This window comes from Leopardus geoffroyi, chromosome A2 (genome assembly GCF_018350155.1).
Source record: "Leopardus geoffroyi isolate Oge1 chromosome A2, O.geoffroyi_Oge1_pat1.0, whole genome shotgun sequence".
Classification (NCBI taxonomy): domain Eukaryota; kingdom Metazoa; phylum Chordata; class Mammalia; order Carnivora; family Felidae; genus Leopardus; species Leopardus geoffroyi.
The window spans coordinates 152,772,301-152,799,759 of record NC_059331.1 but is presented as its reverse complement, the minus strand read 5'-3'; the positions used below and the strand labels follow the sequence as shown (position 1 = coordinate 152,799,759).

Here is a 27,459-nt window from a genome sequence, read left to right as displayed (position 1 = left end):
TTTCAGACTTTGGGATCTAGGGACTTAGGGCAAGTTATCTGAATTTTCTCACTTTTTGTCTCACCTGTATAACTGGAATAATACTGACTGCCTTCTAAAGTTGTGAGGAGAAAAGTTAGATAAAGCTCTTAGTACCGGGCGAAGCCTTTACTCCATGGTGGCTGTTACCTTTCCCTACATTGAGTTTTCTCTTTGCCTTTTTCCTTACTTTTTAATCTTTCTGGAATGCATACCTCTTTAACACCTACCTTAAACTTATTGGAAGAATCTGGACTATAAATAATCAAGTAATTAGTAAACATTCAATTTTGTTATTTATAAATTAGGGTTTAGGAAGAAGTGTGTCTTAAACTTCCATGTAGATAGGATTTCACCTGAGGATCTCAACTTGTTAAAATGTGGATTCTAGGGGCACCTGGGGGTTCAGTGAAGCCAGGTCCGACTTCGGTTCAGGTCGTCATCTCACGGTTCGTGGGTTTGAGCCCTGTGTTGGGCTCTCAGCACAGAGTCCGGAGTCTGCTTCGGATTCTGTGTCCCCCTTTCTCTTTGCTCTTCCCCCACTTGCGCGTGCGCTCTCTCTTTCTCTCTCTCTCTCTCTCAAAAATGAACATAAAAAAAAAAGATTTAAAAAATGTGGATTCTAGTTTAGAAGTTGTGGGATGGGGCTTGAGAATCTGAATTTCTAACATGCTCCCAGGTGAGGCAGAGGCTGCCTGGCCCTAGGGTAGCACTTTGTGCGATAAGGGTTTCAGGAGACAGGTACGGATGTCATCTTTCGAGCTTTATCAAAACACAAAGTCTCCAGACCGAAGGCTCCTTCAATCACAAGCAAAAGCAATGAGATGGTCTCTTGTTTCTTTCCTTCTTTCATGAGTCAAAGCATCCTGTCTCTAAGCAAAATTACCTGAAAGGGTCCCACTGGATTCTGTTTCTAACAAGAGTCATTGTTTTTGCCATCCTTTTGGGTCACACCGACCCCTTTTGCTAATGGGGCATTTTGGTCCCTTGACTCTTGGACAGTCTTTTCCATTTGTACCAGTTCTCAAAGCCTTTCATTAGGTCCCATTGAATATTTATTAGGCTCTTCTAACATAATAACTTGGCAAAGTCACACAGGACATTCAACTGGCCAGAAACAGTCTCTAAACTAATGTTAATGTTATCTTAACTTTTATAACGTCACAGTTACACTGAAATGTATCTGTAAGATGACTAGTGACTTCTTATCGCTAATTCCTGTGGGCACCCATCTGTAGACTTTGTCCCCATTCATCATTTTTTACTTCTTAAAACTTCCCCTTTGCTCAGTTGCCATTATTTGACTCCCTTTGCATACTCATTTCGCCCTTACCCCTCTGCCATTACCCCTAATTCACTTAAATAAAACCTGGAATTCTCCCGTTTCGCCTACCTCTTCAGTTCTTTCTCTGGGTCTTCTTATTGTCTGGTCTCTTTGGACAGTCTCAGGGCTTCCCACTCATTCAAATAGCCTAGGTTGACGCTGCTTGACGTTTGATCACCAGACCAGAGCTCTCTTCCAGATCCATAACTACAGCTGATGTCAACTCAGATGTCCCGCTGACACCTCAAACTCAACATGTCCAAACATATCTTTACTACCTTTTCTCAGCCTTAGTCACTTAACGTCTCCAAGGCTCAGTTACTGATCTGAAAAGTAATCTGAAAGCAATCATATCTGCTGAGAATTACATTGCACTGAATACATGCCGGATTCATGTAGAAGACTGTCCTCAGAACAGATCACAGTAGGTATTGCTTACGAAGTGGTTTCTGAGCCCCTGTTCTCTACGTCGGCACCTGTCTCCAGATTGAAGATCACAATTCGGGAGATATATCCAAGATTTCTCTGTTCAAAGTAGATTGAATTAATTTGATAAATCCAATGAGTTTTCTCTCGTAAATAACTTTGCTTTTTTTCTTATCTCCACTTCCACACCTTTTTCCATGTCGCAGTTTTCGGTGCTTGTCACCTGGAATAGGTCAGGTGGCCCGCTCTCGGCCTCCCTGACTCTAGCTCCCTGTCCTCCATTCACTCTGCTGACCGCTTGCTTTCAGGGTGTCCTCAGAAATTCACAGCTGATCGTGGTCCCTTGTGCTCCACATTCTTGACAGCTTGGTGTCTCCTCCTAAAGTAAAATGTCACTGCAGTCCTCATGGGACCCTCACCTACAAGCAAGAAACTTTGCTTCCCTCGGCTCCTCTTGTGCATCTTTTCTGACCAAGACTCCAGCAGTCTTTCACTAATAGTTGATTCCTGAAATACATCACACTTACTCGAATCAACAGGCCTGTGCCTAAATGTTCTTCCTTCTCTCCCCTCCTCTGTTATTTGGGACTAAACTCAAAATGAGTTGCCCCTGGAAGCATTTCTTAAAATCTCTGGACATATTAGGTAATTGTTTTATGCCTAAAAAAAAATGATTACAGCAGTTTTTGGATTTTAGTGCATCATAATTTTCTACACATAAACAGTGTTGGATTTGATTCAGTTCTTTCATGGCATCTGTCGAAATGATCCTGTGATTTTTCTCCATCATTCTGGTACCCTGTTAATGCAGTGAAATACATTAGCATTCAATTGTTAAAACTGCCTTTTGAGGGTTGCTGGAGGGGTTGTGGGAAGGGGGATGGGCTAAATGGGTAAGGGGCTTTAAGGAGTCTACTCCTGAAATCATTGTTTCAGTATATGCTAATTTGGATGTAAATTTTAAAAAATAAAAAGAAAATTAAAAAAAATAAATAAATAAGGATTTATATATAAATAAATAAATGAGGATTTGTCAGCTTGTAAATATCTGATGTATAGATCGGATTTACTAGTATTTAAAGAATATTTTTTATGTTTATATTCATTAGGAACATTGGTGTATACTCGAACGTCCTTGTCAGGTTTTGGTATCCAGTAAAGTTCATTTATACTGGGGTTTTTCCTATTTATTTCAATTAATCAGAGATTTTTAAAACCTCAGATTCTGATTCTGGCTTGGTCTATTTCTTTCTTTAGTTTTGTCAGTGAGCAATTCATGTTTTTTGAAATTTTTTTTAGGTATAAGCCCATTTGGTATTATCGTGACATAATACCAAATGGGCTTATACCTAACAAAATTTCATATATATATATATATATATATATATATATAAAAAGATATAATTTCATATATATATATAAAGATATATATATAATTATAAATATATAATTATAAAATATCTCTCTTATTTTGTTACTTGTCCCTGTCTCAAAGTCTGTATTGACTAATACAACTATAGACACACCAGCCTTTTTATGATCACTGATTTGTTGGAATATCTTTCCCCATCTCTTTACTTTCAACCTTTTTAAAAATATATATATTTAAATTGTGTCTCCTGTGGATAGCATACCGTTCGGTATTGCTTGTTTATCTAGTCTGACTATCTGTGGGTTTTGGTTCATATATTCAGTGTCTTTGTATTTAATGCAAGTATTCATTGTGTGGGTTTAAATATACTGTCTTGCTATTCCTTTTTATTCCATCTGTTCTTTGCTCCTTTGTTTCTCCCTTCCTGATGGGTTTGGGTTGATCACAATATGTAATCTTTCACATATAACTTTGTATTTAAAGTGAACATTGGGGCACCTGGGTGGCTCAGTCAGTTAGGTGTCTGACTTCAGCTGATCTGACAGTGCGTGAGTTTGAGCCCCGGGTCAGACTCTGGGCTGACAGCTCAGAGCCTGGAGCCTGCTTCGGATTCTGTGTCTGTCTGTCTGTCTGTCTGTCTCTCTCTCTCTCTCTCTGCCCCTCCCCCACTCATGCTCTGTCTCTCAACAATAAATAAATGTTAAAAATTAAATAAATAAATAAACGAACATTATATCACTTTATGTAAAATGTGAAAGTCCTTAAAACTGTATAATTGCATTTTCCTTCATTTTTATTTAATTGTAGTTATACATTTTACTTCTACGTGTGCTATAAAGCCTATAACAATGTATTTACAATACATAATATTTATAATGTTATATGTATATAATATATATGGATATAATTATCTGTAACATATATTTGAACATCAATAATACATACACAGCCATAGACTGTTCCCTTCAATTTGAACAACTACGTTTAGAGTTCATTATAAAGAAAAATTGCCCGCATCTAATTCTTTCAGCTTTTTTCCTGAGAATGTATTTATTTGCCCTCTGTTTTCAAATATATGAATTATACTTTGCGATTTTTTTTCTCTGTCAGATGTTGTTCCACTGTCTTTTGCTTCCTTTCTTTAAATCAAGGGAAGCCATCCTTGTTCTAGTCTAGGTAATGTACTTCTCTCCCCAGTTGCTTGTAAGGTTTTTTTGTTTTGTTTCTTTACATTTTCTTTTCAATGGTTTGACTATGAAGCACCAACGTGAGGCATATTTTATTTATTTTTAAAATTTTTTTTTAACATTTATTTATTGCTGAGAGACAGAGACAGAGCATGAGCAGGGGAAGGGCAGAGAGGGAAGGAGACACAGAATCTGAAGCAGGTTCCAGGCTCTGAGCTGTCAGCACAGAGCACGATGCGTGGGTCAAATCCCCTGCGAGATCATGACCTGAGCCAAAGTCCGACGCTTAACCGATTGAGCCAGCCAGGCACCCCAAGCATATCGTATTTTTATGAGGCTTGGGGTTTGCTAAACTTCTTGGTTCTGTGGGTTGATGTTTTAATCAAACTATAGAAGTTTTCAATTATCATTTCTTCAAATACTTTTGGTGACACATTATTTTTCTTCTCTACTTCTGGGACTCCTTAACTGGCATGTGTAGACTGTTTAATACTGCCTCGCAGGACACTGAAGCACTATTCATTGTTTTTTAGTTTACTCCTCTATTTTTTAGTTCAGATGATTTATTTTGGTCTATTTTCAAGTTAAGTGAATCTCTCTTGTGCTATATCTGATCTTTTATTAACTCATCCAGTAAACATTCCATAAGTATTTTTTTTTAGTTCTGTAATGTCTATTCAATCCTTTTTTTTTTTTTTTTTACAGTTTTCATCTTTCTCCTAAGATTCTTCATTTATTATTATGATGTTTCCATCTTCTCATGGAATCGACAATATTTATCAAATCTGCAGTGTTCTTTTCAGTTAATCCCAACATTTATGTCATCTTGGAATCTATTTCTGTGGACTGCAGTTTCTCTTGATTATGCCCTGCTTCATAATTCTTTGATATGTACTATTTTAAAGCTTCATTGAATTTAACTGACATATCACAAACTGCACAAATTTAATCCTTTCATTTGATGATTTTTGATATGTGTATACTTATGAAACTGTCACCACAATCAAGATAATATGTCCATCACTTCCCCAAAATTCCTGGTGCCTCTTTATAATCTTCCTATCATGATCCTCCCAATGTCCCCAAATTCTGTATCTAAGTAATCTGTTTTTTGAATTGCACTTTCTAGAATTCTATAAAGGAGAATTGTACAGTACATAATTACTTTTTTGAGTAACTTACTTTACTCAGCACAATTATTTTGAAATTCATAATGTTGCATATGTCAATTATTTATTTATTTGTTTGTGTATTTATGCTTACTAGGATAACCTATGGGTATACCAAACATTGGTGGACATTTGGGTTGCTTCCTGTTTGGGCTATTATAAATAACGTAAGCTTCTATGAATATTTGTGGACAAGTCTTTGTGTAGCCCTAAGTTTTAATTTCTCTTGGGAAAATGCCTAATTAGTAGAGTAGTTGGTTTGTATGACAGGTGTATGTTTAAATTCTTTGGGGCGCCTTGGTGGCTCAGTCGGTTAAGCGGCCGACTTCGGCTCAGGTCATGATCTCGTGGTCCGTGAGTTCGAGCCCCGCGTCGGGCTCTGTGCTGACAGCTCAGAGCCTGGAGCCTGTTTCAGATTCTGTGTCTCCCTCTCTCTGACCCTCCCCTGTTCATGCTCTGTCTCTCCCTGTCTCAAAAATAAATAAAACGTTAAAAAAAAATTTTTTTTAAATAAAAAATAAATAAATTATTAAGAAACTGCCAAAATGATTTCCAAAGTGGTTATCATCAGAAGACTATGAGAGTTAAATTACTCAGCATTTTGCCAACACTTGCTATGGTCAGTCTTTAAGTGGCTTGAGTGAGTATGTAGGATTGGGGGTTTCCTGATAGTGTTAAACATCTTTCATGTGTTTATTTGCCATTTATAGATCTTCTTTGAAAAACGTTCAGTTCTTTTGCCCACATTTTTATTGCATTTTCTTACTGAGTTGTAAATATTCTTTATGTATTCTAGATAAAAATCCTTTGATAGACACATATTTTGCAAAGTTATATCATTAATATTTGTATATTGATCTGGTATCCTGCAACATTAATGAACTCAACATATTAGTTTGGTAGCTTTTTGTGGTAATTCCATTGAACTGTGAATAGAATCTTATTGCTTGCAGGTTCTTTGGTAATCCTAGGTTCTTGAGTTGAGAAACCTGGAATAGCCTCTGAGATACAATGAAGATTTACTGGGTAAAGATTTTCTGTCATTTCTTTGCAATCAAAACCAATAATTGGTTCCTTTTCTGATAGTCTGTGACAGACTGATCAACAAATTGAGGTCGCTCTTCAAAAGTCTCACTTCCCAGGTGGGCACTTTCATTAGGTGTTTGACTTATGTAGCAAATGTAGATGAGCTTCTTTGAGTTGGTGCTAAATGCTGCCCTGAGAATTCTCTTCATCACACAGCCATACAATATTTATTCTTTACCTCCCAGAAATACATAGTGATATGCGATAACCTTCATTTGCTTAGCAGTATATTAGTGAACGTGAAAATCTGCCTGCTGTTGTGTTAATTACATTTTTAATCGAGTCTCTTCATTTGAACAGATAGAGCCACCAGTTATTAGAGATCCCATCTGAACTCAGTAGTTAATAAAGCTGTACTGACCTGTTTAGAAGAGTGTGAAAAGGTGGTAGGGATCTTGAGAGAATTACTTTTTTATTTGAAGCTGAGGTTTATACTTGTTTGTTTTCTTCTTCTTAATTTGTCATGTGGTTGATGCTTGATTTTTGACCGTTAAGCCCGCCTTGCATTTTGGGGAACAAACCCAGCATGGTAATTCCTGATTGATTTTTGGTGGCATTTTGTTTAGGGGATTTGTCATCTCTGTTCATCAGAAGGGCCTTCTCTTTTACTTCCTCATTTTTCTGGTCTGGTTTTGACATGATGGTTACACTGCCACATGAGTTCATGAATATTCTTTATTTTTCTTACTCGCTGGGAGAGTTGTGAAAGGTTGGAATTAACTGGTCTTGGCTTTGCGGATATTGCTTTTTTGTTTCACCTGAAGAGGCTTTATACTCCTTTATTTATAAAGTAACATGAAAGTTGAAATAAATTTCTGCATCTGTGTGGGCCCACGAAGCCACTGCTCAGACTAAGGTAGAGCTGTGGCGCTTGCTGAGCTAGGCTGAATGAGTATGGGTTTGTGTTCATAGTCGCCATGGGTCATTTATTGATGACTTGTTAATACTGTTGAGTCTTGCTTTGAGAAACGAACTCAGTGTGTCAATACAGATGACTTTCTTTTGATTTTTACTGCCCCAAATTGAGAAATGTCCCTACAACTATTCAGAAGAGATTTTGGAGAGAACATTAGGCACTCCTCTTTTATCATAAACACATTTGCTTTCAGTGACAGCATTTTTATAGCTCACACAAAACATGGTGTGTATTTTGTTGCCTTGGTGTCGGTAATGAGTTAGTGATCTTACAGGGTTCCTGGGATCAGTATAATTCACATGTGCATCTCCCTGATAACCTAGCCTATCATCTTGCATATAGTAAGGGGTCACTAAATATCTACTAATAATGTTTCAAAGCTCCGCCCGCTATGACTGCAGCACTCTACACTTTGTCCTTACTACCAAACTACAGTTTACTTGCAGTTAAGTCTCTTGATGGCTCACCTAAGACTTGGGTTAATTCCATTTCTCCCATTGGCATGCTTTGCATTCCAGATTTACTTATCGAAATCCAAACCATCTTAAAAGGGCGTATTGCCACCCTGTCCTTGATATCCTTTCACAAAGATACACTCTGTCCCACCCCCTTATCTTCCTCCAAGAACCGCAGGAGCTGCTGGGGATGGAGCACCTGAGATGCCAGGCATATTTTATCTGTTATCTCATTGTAATCTCCAAACAGAGTGTAAGCCTGCGGAATAAGTTTCCATAAAGGGAGGATAAAAGTTTCCATTGGGAATAAAAGACGGATTACTTTGTCCAGATCACAGATATAATAAGTGATGGAGTCAATGTGGAGGAAATCTTGCTGCCCAAAGCCTCTTCTCTTTCCATAGTAGTAAAACAAAATTTTTAATGCCTCGTGATTTTCTGTTGTATTAGCATTGTAATTATGATTGTACTTATTAGACTATATGTGTTCGACTTTTGATAAGAGGATAAAATCATGTCACCTTCTTATGAAGTTTGGAATAGTTGAAATATACAGTTGTAAAATTCCTATTTTTACATATAGGAATTATGGAAATTCCCATTAATACTACAAGCAAGGTATTTTGGATAATAAAAATATATTTCATGTTTTTAAAAATGTTTATGGGGCGCTGGGTGGCCCAGTTGGTTAAGCGTCTGACTTTGGCTCGGGTCACGATCTCATGGTTTGTGAGTTTGAGCCCCGTGTCGGGCTCTGTGCTGACAGCTCAGAGCCTGGAGCCTGCTTCGGATTCTGGGTCTCCTTCTCTCTCTGCCCTTCATCCACCTGTGCTCTGTCTCTCTCTCAAAAATAAATAAACTGTAAAAAAAAATTTTTTTAATGTTTATGTTGTGAGAGAGGGAGAGAGAGAGAATGCAAACAGGGGGAGGGGCAGAGAGAGAGGAGGGAGAGAATCCCAAGTAGGCCCAGCACTGTCAGTACAGAGCCCGACACAGAGCTCGATCCCATGAATCGTGAGATCACGACCTGAGAGGAAATCAAGAGTCAGATGCTTGACTGACTGAATGTTCCTAACGAATATAAACATAAAAATATTTTTAGATACTAGTAAATCAAATCCACGTGTCAAATATTTCATCTTTACACCATCAACCTTGAGACATCTGTCCAGTTCCACTTTTTATTTATTTAAAAAAAATTTTTTTTAACGTTTATTTTATTTTTGAGACAGAGACAGAGCATGAACGGGGGAGGGGCAGAGAGAGAGGGAGACACAGAATCAGAAACAGGCTCCAGGCTCTGAGCCATCAGCCCAGAGCCCGACGCGGGGCTCGAACTCACAGACTGTGAGATCGTGACCTGAGCTGAAGTTGGACGCTTAACCGACTGAGCCACCCAGGCGCCCCTGGTTCCACTTTTTAAACAAATAGTTTTGTATTATTGTCATATCCCATCCAGTACAGACTTGAGATTGGCTAGACCAGTGCCTATTAAATTATTTTTCATTTTTGACCAATGAAACTTACACAGAAACCAGTAAGGAAAGTAGGTAAAGCAGAGCTGCTCTAGCCAAAGCAGAGATAAAGGTGAGGGACACGGGAGGCTTTCGACAAACCTGCCCAGGACCCCCTTAATGCCCTGCAGCAGCCCTTGATGGCTCCCTGTGGAAACACCAGTGCTCTAAAAATCACTGCTGTAGCCCAACTTTGTTTTTCTAATGAAAACCAGAGGTGTGTGTGTGTGTGTGTGTGTGTGTGTGTGTGTGTATGAAGTCTTTGAGTCTTAGTTCTTAACTCTTAGTACCTTTGTAATAAACACCCCACAGTGAACTAAAGTCCCTAAAAATTTCTATAAACTGATACAACAACAACAAACACAGCCAAGAGGAATCACGTCAAGAGTATCTGGATGAACGGTTGAGAGTAGTGTCTGACCCCTGGTGGTAACCTACAGTTTTAGCCACGTTTGTACAACAAGCAACCTTTCCTTTTCTCCCTGATCTTCCCTTGCTTCTCTTCTCCAGAATGAATGACTCTCTGTCTTCCTCTCTCCCAGCTCCCAAGATGTACTCATTTTCTCACCCTCCTTTTGAGGCCCATCTTTGTTGCTTTCTACCCTATACTCTACATTCTAATTACTTTTTGCCACTGAATGTATTACACACATCTTCACACATTTTGCTTGTGTGGTTTCTTCTGCCTGAAGTTCCCTTCTTTCCCTCCTTTCTTAAGAGGCTTCAACTTTCTTTTTTTTTTTTTTTTCAAGAAACAGACAAAAATGCCCCAACTCTTCTAACTCATTCTGACTTGCTGAGCAAAATTACCACTTGGGCATGTGCACTCAGATAACACTGTGTGTGTAATTTTTCCATAATATTTACCACAGAGAATCTTTGCACTCATTTATCTCTCTTTTCTCCCATTAGAGCTCTTTGAGAGGGAGGCCTGTATCATGTTCGTTTTCCATTTTCCCACGCCCGGCAGAGACCTGGCCCTTAGCAGGTGCTCTACAAATTGGTGAATGGATGTCTAAGGAAAATGTCCTTAAATATCACACTTCTCCAGTAGGTGCCACCACGCCATAAAAATATTTGGGCCTGACGTTTCCCTATATTTGAGGCATTGAGTTATACAAAATTAAATGAATGCCCTACTTTACCAACCGAACTGATAGGCACTTAGTTAAAATCAAAGGTGGGATGCTGTTGAATTTATTTCTGTGCTGTGAACAGAGTATACCTGAGGTTATGCCTGTATGTGCTTGGGACACAATCTTTACAAGGCTTAGTGTTTAAATAAGGCAGCTTAACAAGGGCAAAATGAAGGGCTGATTTGGTAACAGATTTCATTATAAGCATAATGCCTATTTATGTGAGACTTTAGGAATCTGAGGCCGTGATCAAACCATTCGAGAATAAATCAATAGGATGATTTTGGAAGAGTTAGTGAAAATAAGGAAAAGGAACTATAAGTAAGGGAAAATAAAATTAAAACTACTAAATTCCCCATAGAAACAAATAGCTCGCAAATGTAGAAGATAGAAAAAATGACCATGATTAGGTACATGCATAATGTGGAAAGATAAAATTACTGTGGCATATTTGTCGAACTGACCGTTTGTAACCTTAGAAGAAAACTACCTCTCTAAATACTCAGCATTTCGTAAGCAAGGCGGAGCAAGCTGACTTAAATTAAAAATAATGAACTCCAAATTCAAGGGTCTTTAGCTCTTTAAAAAAGTGCCTGAATTAAAATGTATTTTAGTTACCCTTGCATCTAGATAACACCCAGCGCTCAGCATGTCCCCCCAGGGATGATTTTCCGTTTCTGTCTGCTTTCCCACTTCCAGTCTTCAATATGATTTTTTTCAAAAATTAAATTCAAGTTAGCATACAGTGTAGTATTGGTTTCAGGCGTAGAATTTAGTGATTCATCACTTACATGTAACACCCAGGGCTCAATCCCAACAAGGGCCCTCCTTAATGCCCATCACCCACTTTCCCCACCCATCAACCCTCAGTTTTCTGTAGTTAAGAGTTTCTTATGGTTTGTCTTCCTCTCTGTTTTTACCTTATTTTTCCTTCCCTTCCCCTAAGTTCATCTGTTGTGTTTCTCCAATTCCACATATGAGTGAAATCATGTATCTTTCTCTGACTTATTTCAGTTAGCATAATACCCTCTAGTTCCATCCATGATGTTGCAAAAGGCAAGATTTCATTCTTTTTTCATCACCCAGTAGTACTCCATTGTATATGTATACACACACACACACACACACACACACACATATATATATATATATATATATATATATATATATATATATATATATATACACAACACATCTTCTTTATCCATTCATCAGTCGGCGGACATTTGGGTTCTTTCCATAATTTGGCTATTGTCGATAGGCACTGCTATAGACACTGGGGTGCATGTGACCCTTCAAGTCAGCATTTTATATCCTTTGGGTAGATACCCAGTAGTTCAGTTGCTGGGTCATAGGGTGGTTCTATTTGTAATTTTTTTGAGGAACCTCCATATTGTTTTCCACAGTGGCTGCACCAGTTTGCATTCCCACCAACAGTACAAAAGGGTTCCCTTTTCTCCTCATCCTTGCCAATATCTGTTGTTTGCCAAGTTGTTAATTTTAGCCATTCTGGCAGGTGTGAGGTGGTATCTCATTGTGGTTTCTAATAGGACCTCAAAAGGCTCATGGCTTGTATTGTTGGCAGCTTTCTGAAGATGAGAATTTACTTCCTGGCTGGTGTTTGGGAGCCAGTCAACTAGCTAGTGAGGAACCTTAGGAACCCCTGTTGACTTCTTAGCGTCTGCCTTTCAGGACAGTTTTTTATTCCCTACTTGGCTCTGGGCATTACAATTATAATGTATGTTTTTACTTTGTTTTTTTAAGAAAGAAATAACTATAAGAGAGAGTCAGTGGCTAGTAATGGTAACAAAAGAGAAATCAAAGGCCTTAAAAATGATTGGTTATAAGCTACAGTTTATACAGTCGGTAATATGCCGCTATATTCAGGGGGTGCAAATGAGTAGAGTCTACGGAATGGACGTAGCACAGGAAACTCCAACGATAAAGAAGATAATGTTGCCTCAATGAAGTCTTCATTGAAGGTGAAATCCCTTATGCTAAACCTCGGGAGATGATAAGAGTTTGCCAGGTAGAGAGATTTGGGGAAGAACTTCCATTTGCAATGGGATAGCATGAGCAAAAGATCAGTTGATTGGAACACAATGTTCCTGAGTTCAGAGAGTTATAAGTACTTGTTCCTGGCTAAAGACACGTGGCAGTTTTCACGCATAATCACTAATCTCAAACATGGTGGGACAGACTTTATATCCATGTCTGCAGCTAAAGAAAATAAGTTCCAGAGAAATTAAATGTATTGCTTCATTACCTAGCCCAAGTTGGGATTCAGCCCCAGGTCTGACCTACTGTAAAACTCTTACTTGTTCCTTTGTGTCAAGTTGCAACAGATACAAAAAAAAAATTAAGAGGAAACTAGAGCATTTTAAAATTCTAAAAGTCGATCTCCCAGCTACTTTTGATTGTAACGAAACAGTAAAGGAATAACACAACCAACCCGAGTCCCTTTTGAACTCATGTGGCTCCACAAAATAATTGAATAAACACACCTTCATATCACTATCATATTATAAAGGGTATCCAAACTGGTTTCCATTGAATACTTGCTTCAGTTGATTTCTTTTTTCCATTCTCATTCCTGAATGTTTCTGTGTATGTAGATTTGAATTTGAAGTAGAAAGCCATTTTCTTTTTTTTTTTTTTTAATGTTTATTTATTTTTGAGACAGAGAGAGACAGAGCATGAACGGGGGAGGGTCAGAGAGAGAGGAAGACACAGAATCCGAAGCAGGCTCCAGGCTCTGAGCTGTCAGCACAGAGCCCGTCGCGGGGCTCGAACTCACGGACCGCGAGATCATGACCTGAGCCGAAGTCGGACGTTTAACCGATTGAGCCACCCAGGCGCCCCTAGAAAGCCATTTTCAAGAAGCCTACACATCCTTGTAAACGTTAATAGGAGTCAGAGGTGAAAGGGCTACATGGTTTGAGTCAAAATGGGTTTCCTACTATATTACCAAGTCAGAACACATGAGCAAAGAACACTATGGGATATCATGTTTAAGTTAAATAATCAGTGGTCATCATTTTTCTTGGGAAAGGTAAATATTCCTTAAAGCTGTGATTTGGGGGCACCTGGTTGGCTCAGTTGGTTAAGCATCCGACATCAGCTCAGGTCAGGGTCTCGTGGTTCGTGAGTTCAAGCCCCGTGTGGGGCTTTGTGATGACAGCTCAGAGGCTGGAGCCTGCTTCACATTCTGTCTCTCTTTCTCTCCCTCTCCCCTGCTGATGATGCCCTGTCTCTCTCAAGAATAAATAAATAAATTTTTAAAAATTAAAAAAAAAACCTATGATTTGGGTTTATTTTTTAATTGAGACTAGATATTAATACAGATTATAAGATGGTAAGATTTCAGGTTTGACTGGGCTGATGACTAGCAAGTCAATAGGAGGGAGAAATTGTTGGTTGTTGGTCAGACCTTAAGCGGATCCAGAGATTGTAGCAGAGTAGAGAGAACGAAGTCGACTGGGAGGAGTGGATGGCTAATTATTGAATTCCAGAAGAATTATAAAAGCTTGGAGGCGAAAAGAAGACAATTCCACGTCAGAAGACAAGAAGGGATAGTCAAAGTGCTATGGAGGGGGCCATGAGGCAAAATGTTTATCAATAAGAGGTACAATATTCCTCTGGTTCTTTTTCAGTCATACGGAAGAAGCCTTCTGTAACCACCCTGCCTCTTCAACTTACTCTTTGTCCCGTCACCTTTTCACTTTGTTCATAAAATTGACTGTGTCAGAAATTATCTTATTTATGAGTTTATTTACTTAGCTGTTTATTTGTTATTCTATGACTTTGCCCACTAAATGTCAGCACTCTAGTTCATGTTAACTCCTTGTCCCCTGCTCCCCCGCCACCCCACATGGAACACTTTATGCTACAAAGGATGCAACTCTTATATACACAGTTTGTGAATAATTGAGTACATTAATACACCATTTGTGACATTTCAAATATTAATATTAACATTAGGCAATATTTATAAAGTACTTAAAACAGGTCCTTGCATATAGTAGAATAAGTGTTTGTTATCTAAGTGAATATCTTCCTGACTAATATGAACTAACCAATCTCCCTGAAACTAAATTAAAATCCCTTCTGATAAATAAGATAGACAATGAATTTTATATTCAGATCATCGGGACCACGATTAATAGTTAATGCTCCTTAGCAGAATTCCTGACTGTAAGTGGTTTTGTTTGATTTTAGGGAACTTATGGGAAATTAAGTCTTTGGCCTTAACTGAATCCCTGTCTTTGTTTATACCCAAGAAAGAGAAATGCAAAATAGTTGTCTTTCCCTTATACTTCGTGACGTATTGTAGTTCTTTTTTTTTTTTAATGTTTATTTATTTATTTTGAGAAAGAGAAAGAGCGTACACATGGCAGAGAGAGAGGGAGAGAGAATCCCAGGAGGCTTGGTGCTGCAAAGCCTGACGCGGGGCTTGATCTCACAGACGACGAGATGGTGACCTGAGCCAAAATCAAGAGCCAGGTGCTTAAGTGAGCCACCCAGGCACCTCGCTCAACATTTTGTAGTTTTTGTCAGAACATATTGACCTATAATTGGCTGTTTGACAGTGTAAACTTTCTTGGAGTGCAGGCTTCGTGAGAACGAGCAAAAGCTTCTCGCTGGTCATTGTTATATACTGAGAATATAGCACAATGGCTGGCATAAGGTAGGTGTCCCAAAATGTTTAATGAAATACTGTGCTAATGGGGAGAGGAAGGAGGTATACTTTTAGAATCCATCTGAATCCTCACATCAAGACAGATCGGCCAGCTTGATAGATACCAAAACTACAACCTATGGATAAAGTTGAAGTGCCTGGTTCTTGTAAAAAGTGAAAAGCAGGAAAAGGAAAAAGGGGCTGGAGGAGAATCCTATATAATGAAAGCAATTTAAAAGACATCAGTTTTTAAAAGTAGACGTGTCTAAGGAAGCTCGCTTGAATAAAACCCTCAAGAAGTGCAAAGACGGAATTACTGTATGTTAGCGTTGGTACAGAGCCGTCGTGGGGATGGGGAACATGATAGAAAGCCTTTGGGTATGAGTGGAAAATTCATTTATCTTATAATTCACTAAGTTGTATACTTTGTGTAGTTGTCTGTATCTTCTGTTTTATTTTACAATAGAAAGGTCAAAAAATTACCATGTCACAGGAGCTTAGGCAAATAGATCACAAAATGTCCAGAAAGGTCTAGTGATACATAATATGTGCTGCAGAAGCATTACAAATCATCCACTGATTACTCTCGTACGTATGACGCTGCTCTAGATTCTGGCTGTTGTCTCCAGCCCGATTTCTTCAGTAAATCTCAGATCCCCTGGCTTAGAGGACTGAGAAATCTGTTTAGCATGAATATTAATTCCTCTGTTGGATGCCATGTTTTGGTGATATTTTTCACCAGCAAACTGTTTACTGTGTGGCTCCTGTGGGTTGGGGCCCTGGCCTAGGTGTTTGAAACAAAAAGAGGGGGTTGGAATGATTCCTCTGCACAAAAGGCATATAAAGTACAGTTACAAAGTGAGATCCCCCCCCCCCATTTCATACACATTAAATTTCATTGACATGTTCCTTAATTCTCAACATGGAACCTCTGGACTTCCACAAACTTCAAAAAAAAATATTTTATGGGGCATAAATGTCTTTGAATGTATTTTAACCTAAGAAGTCAAAAGGCAGAATGAATTTGTGCCCTGATAATGCTGAACAAGTCTTTAATTGACATTAATCAAATCGTATCGGTCTCTTTTTTTTGTTTTTTGTTTTTTTTTTTTTTTTTGGTCTTTTGCTTTTGAATACTATTAGATAGTTTAAAATGTGATACCTGTTATTTCTCAATAAAAAGAAATACGGTTTTGCAATGTATACAAATAGGGTATCAGTATGTTGTACATCTAAAACTAATATAATGCTATATGTCCATATCCCTCAGTTGAAAAAGTTAGAAGTATTTCCTTGTAGTAAGTAATAAGAGTGTAGGGGTGAATTAACTTTACTGAGCAACTAATAAGCCATTTCTTAATGTTGTAGGGTTAGCTCTATGTCTACATCTTGCGTTTTCATGGCAAGCCTCTCAAGTAGTTGCTATGTTGTTCCAATGGTTGGGATTTGCCCGAGAACATTCCCAAAATTAGGTGGTGGAGCTGAAGTGTGAGCCAGAGCTTCTGTCTCCAGGTCCCACGTTGGTCCTTCCAACCCGGTCACTAAGGGGAAGATTCCAGCATCCTTGTCTTGTGTTTACACCAGCCATCGATAGCCTTTTAAAATTCTAGATCCTATTAAAATGCTAACGGAGGAGGAGCCCTCTTTTTCATTCTCATCAGCTCTTTCTCTAGGGAAGAGCTGAGGATTTAATAAACTAACACCTTTCCTTTGAGTTGGTTTCTTTAACTTTCATTTCCTTTCATCTCTGAGCTTTAGATGTATTAGTGATTGAGATTAACTCGACAATAATTTCCAGACATCACCATCCCTCTATGGCAGTCTTTCACTTTACCGTTAAACCCTATGAAATTAAATGTGTCCGGGTAAGTCCAACGAAAGATGGCAGTAAGAGGAGGTGAAAACGAGGAAAAGATTCAAAAGAATGGCTGATTTAGCAGGCTGCCGCCTTCCATTGTTTTATTTCCCCCAGAGCAAAAAAAAAAAAAAAAAAAAAGCTATGATCAATGCCCTTGCCTCTGCCCAGCTAGCACCCTGCTGGAGAGCGGACAGGGTTAAACATATACAGGGAGAACTTTTGCCTTTACTTGATGCTAAGGACAAATAAACCATCAACCGTGCAAATACCACAAGCAGGGGAACTGTTAGCCATACATGTACTAATTACTCAAGTACTGACTACAGCAGCAGGCTGCAGCATGCTAATTGGGTATTGTTTGGGAACACTTGAATTTGGGGATCACTTTAATCCTTTTCTAAACCCCCTTACTCTCTTAATCTTTACTCATTTTCTCTGGCCAGAAAAAATCTAAGCTATCAAAATATAGGCTCAGGCAGCATAGTAAGCAAAACAGGAGGAGGAGGGGAAGTGAGAAGAAGAAAGATATTTTCCAACTCAAACCTAGTGCTGATCACATTTCCTGTACACAGGTCATTTCCTGTACACATGGGCTTGTGTGCATTTTTCCTTGGTGCACCTAAGAAAGCTGAGATTCGCCATTTACCCGTTTCTTAAGATTCTGAATTGTCCTGAATTAATATCAGAAGCAGAGAGGGTCCATTTCCATTTTAAGTCTCCAGCTCTCATCTGGTTCCTAACTCTCCTTCCTTCCTCTCAGCCCATACAACGGGTGAGCCAACTAAGACCCTTGGTGACTCAAAACAATCTTACAGTTAGGAAATTCTGGTCAATTTTTTCCCTTGAAATTAAGTGAATTTTTTTCTGGTCAATTTCTGGTCAATTTTTTCCCTTGAAATTAAGTGATTTAACCTGCTGAAGAGAAAGCTTTTTGAAAGTAAATATAAAAGTAAGAACTTAGCAACGTAAAACTAGGAATGCCAAGGTTACAATTAGCCAGTATCAGCACCTTTCTATTAATAACTGTCTGCCTGTGTTAGTCATGGAAGGAAGCATCCTTTCTATTTCTGCCAGCTGGCCATGGTTCTTCAGGGGGTTCCTAAGGCTCCTGTCCTCTCCTCCTGCTGTTTGTATGACAAGGCTGTACAACGATCAGCCCATTGTGTGGCCAGAAAGCTCACTCACGACCTGTGCTTTCTCAGTGGGAATTTCCGAATTTTCGAATGACTCTAATTCACAATCTAAATGCTTCAGGTATCTGTAAATCATCATGGAACATAAAGGCAAATTCTAACTTGGAAGGAAATATATCAAAAGTTCTGAAGGTAAAAGTTAATTTACCCTCTAAGAAAACTCCAATGAAATCTCTCTGCGTCCAAAGTGGCGAAGTCACTGTGAGCAGGTTCTTGCACAGCCTTTGGAGAAAACAACAGAAGACCTCCGCTTTGATTCACTCTGCACCTAACAACTTTACGTGATATTCAAATATATGATAATGTATAGCAGCATGGATGCACAGGGCGGTCAACTCCAGGAAGCCTTGCCAGCCAGTAAGTCTAGACTGACTCTTCAAATCATTTGTGCCCAACGGAAGGCACAGGAAAAGTCTCAGAATCAATAGGAACGTTTCTGAGTGACCAGCAGTGAGGTATAGTTATAAAAATTTAGCATTAGGAGGATGAACAAAGCATCTAGGATTAGATTTTAGTAAGTGATGAGGATGGCGAGTAGCTAATTAGGAGTTAAGAGTCAGTGAAAGGACCAAATGATCAAACTGTTCATTTTAATTGGTAAATGAAATACGCTTCATTCATATGATAGAGTCCCAAGTCATCGATTGAAAAAGAAACACTAATAAAGGGTAGCATTCCAATATCACAGAAAGGGAGACAGATTCACTGACAAGGGTATCATCTCACAGATGATTTTGAATGAGAAATTGCAGAACAGAACGATCTCAATCCTGTGTGTGTGTGTGTGTGTGTGTGTGTGTGTATAGGTTTTATTGTTCACACTCAAAGAAATGTAAAAATCACTCTTCTAGAAAAACAAAATGCTCAGAGCTAATAACCATGGGTGACCATGTTGACAATTGGCTGTCACAAGTGACTTCAAGTTCCAGGGGAGCCTTTCTAATGTTGTTCTGAGATTTTTGATTCATACCAAATGTGGAGAATTTCAAATTACAACCAGTGTAATCTCTTCATTAAATCCTAGAATTTAGATGACTTCGATTTTATGTGAGCTTGTAAGTGTGTTTGAAATGAATCAAAGTATGCTGGCTCTACCTCTGTCTTGTGCTGCACTCTTTGGTAGACCAATGAATAATGGAACAGCGATGATGAAATAATCATGGGAAACTAAAAAATAAGATATTGCTCATTATGACACATACCCATCTAAAGATAAAGGCAAACCATATACTGGCACAGATAATCCATTAATTGTGTTCATTCAAATTACCCATGTGGACTACAACACCATGGTTGTTTCTAGGAATCCTGCGTAGTTATGAAGAAGACTATAGTTACTGGCATTACCACGTGTCACCATCAGCGAGATTAACTGCGGGAGTCTAGTCAAAAACATGCCATGAAAATTCTTTGGCTTCCGTAATTCTCGAGTCGTACTTAGCAAATGATTGGGTGTGAAGTTCTTACGTGGAGAAGTGTTGTTATTTTTGGCAGTGGATACCTGACTAATTGCAGAAGAACACTTCGTTGACTGACGGAGGGAAAAGATAGAATTTTGCCCAAGAGCAATGATGCAAATCTCCCTAAAGTCTAACATCCTAGAAATGGAAAATGGAGCCCTGCAGTAAGGAGTTCCACAAGCCTTTCTCTCTGCCTTAGGTTGACACCACCTTCTTCTGTGTCTCTGTTTAATCCTAGGATGCAGTCCCAACAGTACCTGCAGCAGCGTCGAAAATTTGCAGCTGCCTTCCTGGCATTCATTTTCATTCTGGCAGCCGTGGACACGGCTGAAGCGGGGAAGAAAGAGAAACCAGGTAAGCAGTAGGGTTATGAAGGCAAGACTGTTTATGGATTAATATCCATCTGATCCAACTTCCTGGTTTTTGTCCTCCCTCCCTCCCTCCCTTCCTTCTTTCCAAGTATTTAGAAGAACCTAAGGGACACCCCCACCCCCATCGATCTCCCCTCCACCAGTCCTAAAATATAGATGATGATTATTAACATAATGATCATATTAGTAGCTACTCTGTACGGAACACTGACCAGCAAGTAGGTGTTTTATTTCTGTTGCCTCTCTCCCTCAAAAAGAGTCCTGCAAGGAATTTTTGTTGTATGTTATCTTAATAAAGGGGGAAACTGAAGCTCAGAGCAGTATAGCACCTTTTCTATGTCACTTCCAGTGTCATAAATAGCAGGCTGTAGGGCTGGGAGTCTGTTTAGGTCTGGGATCCACCTCATTCATCTTACATTATTCCATCTCTACGACAGAGAAAGGAACATTGACTTGCCTTACAAGTCATTGACTAGCCTTACAAATGGCTAATCTGACAGCCATTACTTCTAACAGAATGTTTCCTGATTTTTTCGTTTCGCTGTTTTTGACCATCCTTTACAGAAGTGTTTGCTTCTAAAAGGAGCTGTCATTGAATCACTTGTACAGTCCCTAGCACATGGTAAGAGTTCAGTTAACGTTCTGTCTCCTTCAGTTTTCCTCGTCCCTTCTCTGGATCATTCATTGAGCCAATCATCTGGCTAAGATGTATCAAGTTGCCAGTATTTACTGGAGAGCGAAGAAGGAGGTAGAACGCACAGACCTCACAACCTCATGCCCTGGAATGAGCTTTGTTAGAGGAATCAGGGGTTTCCAGGTGTTGACTGTTCTTCCTTCCTTCCTTCCAGAAAAAAAAGTGAAGAAGTCTGACTGTGGAGAATGGCAGTGGAGTGTGTGCGTGCCCACCAGCGGGGACTGTGGGCTGGGCACCCGAGAGGGCACCCGGACTGGAGCTGAGTGTAAGCAAACCATGAAGACCCAGAGATGTAAGATCCCCTGCAACTGGAAAAAGCAATTTGGAGGTAAGTCCCACTCCTGTTGTCCTGTTGGTTAAATCGTATGCTCTGTGATAATGCTTGCATTTTCTCCCTCAGATATTTTTTGGGGTTTTTTTTTTTTTGAGGTTGACTGCTATCTATCTATCTATCTATCTATCTATCTATCTATCTATTTTGAGTAGCACTTCCCACCTCCATCACCCGTGACAACTAAAAATGTCTCAGGTATTGCCAGATGACCCTTGGGGTCAAAACAGTCCCAGATCGAGAACCACTGCTGTACCAGTCAGGACGTAAACTATATACCCTTGACCCCTCCTAAGGGTGCATCGATCTATCTCTCTTCTTTCCTCTTCTTCTTTGATTTCTCATTCCTTTTTCCTTCCTTCCCCCTTCTCTTGTTTATTCTCCTCCTTCTCCAGACCGCTTTCTGTGACTTTCAGGCCTCCTCTCCGTTTCCATCTTTCCCCACCATCCACAGTGATTAATAGACTGACTTCTCAATTCCAGCAAGACTGTTTATAGCCACTTTTCACAGACTTTTCTCTCATTGACTATTGCCATGCTCCTGCTGGCCTCATCTGCCTATTTGGGAAGGAGTCCTTCAATACTTCCAACCTTTTTTTGTTTGTTTGTTTCAGAGATCATGAACAGGGGAGAGGGGCAGGAGGGAGAGAGGAGAGAGGACAGAGAGAGAGAGAGAGAGAGAGAGACAGAGAGAGACACTTAAGCAGGCCCCAAGCTCAGCACGGTGCTAAAGCAGGGCTCAATCCCACGACCCTGAGATCATGACCTGAGCCAAAATCAAGAGTCGGACGCTCAACTGACTTGAGCCACCCAGGCACCCCAACACTTCCAACTTTTAAACTCACTATTGAACATCCAGATTACCTGTTTCTTCCACATTCCAGACTTTCTGTCTCTCTTGGCCATGGTAGTTCACAATGCTCCAAATGTTCTTACTCTTTGCGAAAATGTATTCTGACCTGTAAGTCAGTGAAGAAGGATAATGGGTATACTCGCTGTATTTTTTTTCTTTCTCTATAACCTTTGGGATACTTTTTATGAATGGTGGTAACTTCTATAAGGGCACTGTGAAATTCAGATACATTTGGTCTTACATATACATGGGTCCCCTAAAGACCCTATGGAAAGTTTTTAAAAGTATGTCTTCAAGAACATATACCTAGACTTTATAAAGAACTCTCAAAACTAAGAATCCAATTAGAAGGTGGGTAAAAGATAGGGACAAACATTTTGCCATAGGCAAAATACAGGTGGCAAATAAACAACTGAAAAAAGTGTTGAACTTCTTTTCCCTGTTAGGGAAAAGGAAGTGAAAACCAGTGAGATGTCACTGTATACTACGCATCCATCAGAATAACTAAAATTACAAATAACACCAAAGGCTAGAGACGATGTAGGGAAACTAGATCACTCATACTACCCTTTATTAGTAATTTCTTGTTATAAGACCAAACATCTGTTTACCATACAATGCAGGCTTCACTTTTGGCCATTTACCCTAGAAGAATGAAAACTTCCATTGCTATAAAACTCTGTACACGGATAGTAAAGAGCAGCTTTATTTATGACAGCTAAAACCTGGAAACAACCCAGATTTCCTTCAACCGTAATACATTCCCATCCCACCATGGGATACTACCCGGCAATAAAGAGAAACTCACTGTTGAAACACACAACTTGGATGGACACCCAGGAAATTATGCTTCGTGAAAAAAGCCAATCTCAAAAGGTTACCTACTGTATGACTCTATTTACATAACATGTGTTTGTTTGTTTGTTTGTTTAGAGTGAGAGGCAGGGTAGAGGGGAGGAGGGGGAGAGAGGAAATTTTAAGCGGGCTCCATGCTCAGTGCAGAGTCTGACAGGAGGCTCGATCCTACAACCCTGGGAACATGACCTGAGCCGAAATCAAGTCGGACGCTCAACCAACTGAGCCACCCAGGCGCCCCTACGTAACGTTCTTAACGTGACAAAATTACAGAGATGGAGAGTGGATGAGTGATTGCCAGGGGTTAAGGAGATCGAGAAGGGAGGAAGATGCCTAGGCTAAGGCTAGGAAAGGATTCACCCGAAGGACTCCTGTGTTGGAGCTCTTCTGTATGTGAATGGTATTGATATTCACTCACATCTGCACATGTGGCCAAGTCACAGGGAACTAAATGCGTGCACACATGCATATACACAAATGAGTGCACGTGAAATTGGCAAGGCCTGAATAACTTTTGTGGAGTGTATCCCTGTTCATTTCCTGGTTGCGCCAGCGGGCTCTGGTTATGTAAGATCATCACAGTTGAGGGAAATTGGCTGAAGGATCTAGGGATCTTTCTATATTACTTCTTGCAACTGCATGTGAATCTACAATCCTCTCACTGCAGAAAGTGAAAAACAAAAGTGTGCCTACTTCTCTGGCACTCCTAGAGGAGCTCAAAGATTTCTGTTTGGTCCTACCCTGCCTTTAGCGGAGTGCAAATACCAGTTCCAGGCCTGGGGAGAATGTGACCTGAATACCGCCTTGAAGACCAGAACCGGAAGTCTGAAGCGAGCCCTCCACAATGCCGACTGCCAGAAGACAGTCACTATCTCCAAGCCCTGTGGCAAGCTGACTAAGCCCAAACCTCAAGGTAGGTCCCTGTCGTCATGCCCTACTTGTCATAGGCACACACTGATAGACTCCGGCAGGATCCTCAGATGTGGAAACTCCGATTTTCGGAAGGGGGATCTTAGGCGAATTACCTTCATAGAGAGATTGAAAACACGCTGTATATGGAGTGTCACGCCAGTGCTTTTCAGCAGGCAGCTGAGTTCAAATTGGAGTCCTTTGCACAGAAGGGGAGTGGGGGCTGGGATGGGAACAGGCTCCCAGCACAAATCAACAACTTAGCAGAATGGGCCAATTAAGACAGTTGTCATATGGTGACTATATATTCCAAGCCCTAAACTGGGGCTGCCTCCTGACAAGTATGAACACATTTATGAAGATCATGAAGCAGAAAATTTAAAATCAGATCTCTCCTAGATTATGCAACATACAGAGTTTTCATGAAGTCAGCGGCTTTATTTTACATTTTTCCTTTCTCTGCTGCATAAGTTGATAGGTCCTATATTTCTTATCCTTCGTTCAGAGCCTTTATTTATTTATTTTTTTAGTTGGATGTTTACCACCTTACATTTATCATGGAATTTTTAAATTATGTAGAACCGTCTTCCTGTTCGCTCCCAGAAAGTTACACTCTGCTCCCATGCCGGGGAAAGTAAACCAAAACAAATATCCCAGGCGTGGTTTCGTACAAATAGAATCCCAGCTGAGGGGGGACAAGGAGGTGTTAAACTCTCATTTCCCTATGGGCTGAGCTATGCCCCTCCCCCGTCAATTCAAATGTTCACGTTCTAACCCTCAGTACCCCAGAATGTGACTGTGTTAGGAGACCAGGCCTTTAAAGAGGTAAAGTTAAATGGAGATGTATGAGTGGGCCCCAGCCCAATCTGGCATACAGAGAAAGGAGATTAGGACACAGACACATACAGAGGGAAAACCATACAAAGACACAGGGAAGAGATGGCCATCTACGAGCCAACGAGACACGTCTCGGAATAAATGAACACTGCTGACAGTCGATCTCCAACCTCTGGCCTGTAGAACTCTGAGAAAATAAATTTCTCTTGTCGAAGCCACCCACTCGGTGGTACGAGGCACGACAGCCTTCACAAATAAACACAGCATGTCTCAGGGAACTCTCAACTGTCTCCTTGGCCTCTGCCCACATTTGAGCTCTAAATGGACCTGCAGATACACACTGGTCAGATTAAATGCAAGGAGACACTCAGAAAAACGAACACGAAACCCTCATAAATGAAAATAGAAGAAAAAAAAATGCCTCCGGAAGTCAGGATTGACTAGCTAGCTGCTAATAGGCAGAAAGGACTCATGTTATAGGCCTTTGGTCTCTGATGGAGTTGTCCATGGACATGGTTACCCACAACTGCGGGGTGGCTGGAATCTAGGATTCAGGATGCCCCCTTTCCAGGTCATGGGAATCTGCTGGTCGCGGTGAAAGGCATGATGTGGGGCTGGAGTCAGTGTCCGAGTGTGGGTGCCAGCTTTGTAAGTGTTACTTGTCTGGAGACAACTACACAGATCTGATGAAAATTGGTGGCCATATCTATCCCGTGAGACATTTCCAAAACCAGAAGAACTCAGAGATACAGTTTTCAAATTAATTTATTTGTAAGCCAGTCAGAGAGGGGCGCCTAGGTGGCTCAGGCGCTTAAGTGTCCAACTTCCGCTCAGGTCATGATCTCACAGTTCATGAGTTCGAGCCCCGCGTGGGGCGCTGTGCTGACAGCTCAGAGCCTGGAGCCTGCTTCAGATTCTGTGTCTCCCTCTCTTTCTGCCCTCCCCTGTTCGTTCTCTCTCCCTCTCTCTCTCTCAAAAATAAGTAAGCATTAAAAAAAAAAGCCAGAGAACCCAAATAGAGAGTGGGAAGCATAAATAGAGAGTGGGAAGGAAAAGGAATTAAAGAAGTCTCCATGCTATACCACAGTGGTTCTCCATCTGGCCTGAGCATTAGAATTTTCTCTGAGAACTTATAAAAATCCCAGTGCCCAGGCATAACCCAGACCAGCCAGATCAGCATCACTACCTTTGAAAATTAAGATGTTCCTAAAAAGATTTCATTATCAGCCGCAATCTAGAAATACTGCGCTAATATGAAGTTCATAGAGACCACACATAGGCATGTACACAATCTGTTCTTGTTTTTTCCTCTGGGTGAGAGAAACTTCAGTTTAATAAATAGGGAAAGAAAAAATGAGAGAAGGATTAGGTGGTAGGTGGTGGTGGGGGGGTGCTGGGTAGATATGGAAAATGTTGAAAAGTTTGGAATAAATTGGACAAAGTGGGGACGTGATTCAGAAAGACCCTTCAGGGTATTTGGTAATTCACTAGGTGAGGACTTCTTTTGGCTGGTGGATAGTTGACCTTTTACATTTTTACATTTTCTCATCCAGTGATACGCAATGAAGGTTAAAAGTTTGGCTCAGGCTTTCACTTTGAAAACTGGCGGTAAAAATATTTCTAGTTGGTAAACATTTAATTTGTTGACATATCAAAAATTAAGGTATATGATTAGTTGAAAATGGGATTAGCCTGAGTGAGTTATATATTTCACAGTACTATGTAAAGCCCAACACTGATGTGCAAAGGTGACTCGCAAATGGAAGAATACACGTTCTAGAGCATGATTTCTTCTTCCTATAATTTTAATTCCAGTTCAGTTAATATACCATGTTCTGTTAGTTTCGGGTGTACCGTATAGTGATTCAACACTTCCATACATTACCCAATGCTAATGTAATCGCACTCCTTAATCCCCATCGCCTGTGTCACCTTCCCCACACCCCCCCACCCCCACCCCCACCTTCCTCTCTGGTAACCACCAGTTTGTTGCCTACATTTCAGAGTGGTTTTTGGTTTGTCTCTTTTGTTTCTTTGCTTGTTTTCTTTCTTAAAGTCCACATATAAGTGAAATCATATGGCATTTGTCTTTTCTCTGACTTCTTTTGCTTAGCATAATGCTCTCTGGCCCCATCTTACAAATAGCAAGATTCCATTCTTTATTTTTTACGGCTGAAAAATAATCCCCTGTATATATTCACCACCTCTTTTTTTTTTTTATCTACTCATCAATCGATGGACATTGGTTTGCTTCCATATCTTGGCTATTGTAGATAATGCTACTATATACACGTAGGGGTGCGTATATCCCTTTAAACCAGTGTTTTTGTACTCTGGGTAAATACCTAGTAGTGTAATTACTGGATCAAAGGGTAATTGTATTTGTAAGTTTTTGAGGAATCTCCATACTGTTTTCCATAGTGGCTGCACCAGTTTGCATTCCCACCAAGAGTGCAAAAGGGTTCCTTCTTCACGTCCTCGCCAACACTTGTTATTTCTTGTGTTTTTGATTTTAGCCATTCTGACAGGTGTGAGGTGATGAGGACTCATTGTGGTTTTGATTTGTACTTCCCCGAAGATGAGTGGTGTTGAGCATTTTTCATGTGTCTGTTGGCCATTTGTATGTCTTCTTTGGAGACATGTCTGTTCATGGGTTCTGTCCATTTTTAATTGGATTATTTGTTTGTTGGGTGTTGAGTTGTGTAAGTTCCTTTTTGGATACTAACCTTTTATTGGCTATGTCATTGACAAATATCTTCTGCCATTCAGTGGGTTGTCTTTTAGTCTTGTTGACTGCTTCCTTTACTGTGCAAAAGC

The 27,459-nt window shown here is 40.0% G+C and overlaps 1 protein-coding gene across 2 annotated transcripts in view; it reads left to right on the top strand.

Annotated features, from left to right (window-relative positions):
• Positions 1-27,459, top strand: part of PTN (pleiotrophin) — a 102,028-nt gene that overhangs the window by 56,732 nt on the left and 17,837 nt on the right. For both annotated transcript variants that reach the window (XM_045495803.1, XM_045495802.1), the window contains 3 exons: positions 20,031-20,146; positions 21,012-21,185; positions 23,648-23,809. In XM_045495803.1, coding sequence (XP_045351759.1) covers positions 20,032-20,146; positions 21,012-21,185; positions 23,648-23,809 — 451 coding nt within the window. In that variant the 5' untranslated portion in view covers position 20,031. Of the gene's footprint in view, positions 1-20,030; positions 20,147-21,011; positions 21,186-23,647; positions 23,810-27,459 lie in introns of those variants that run through there.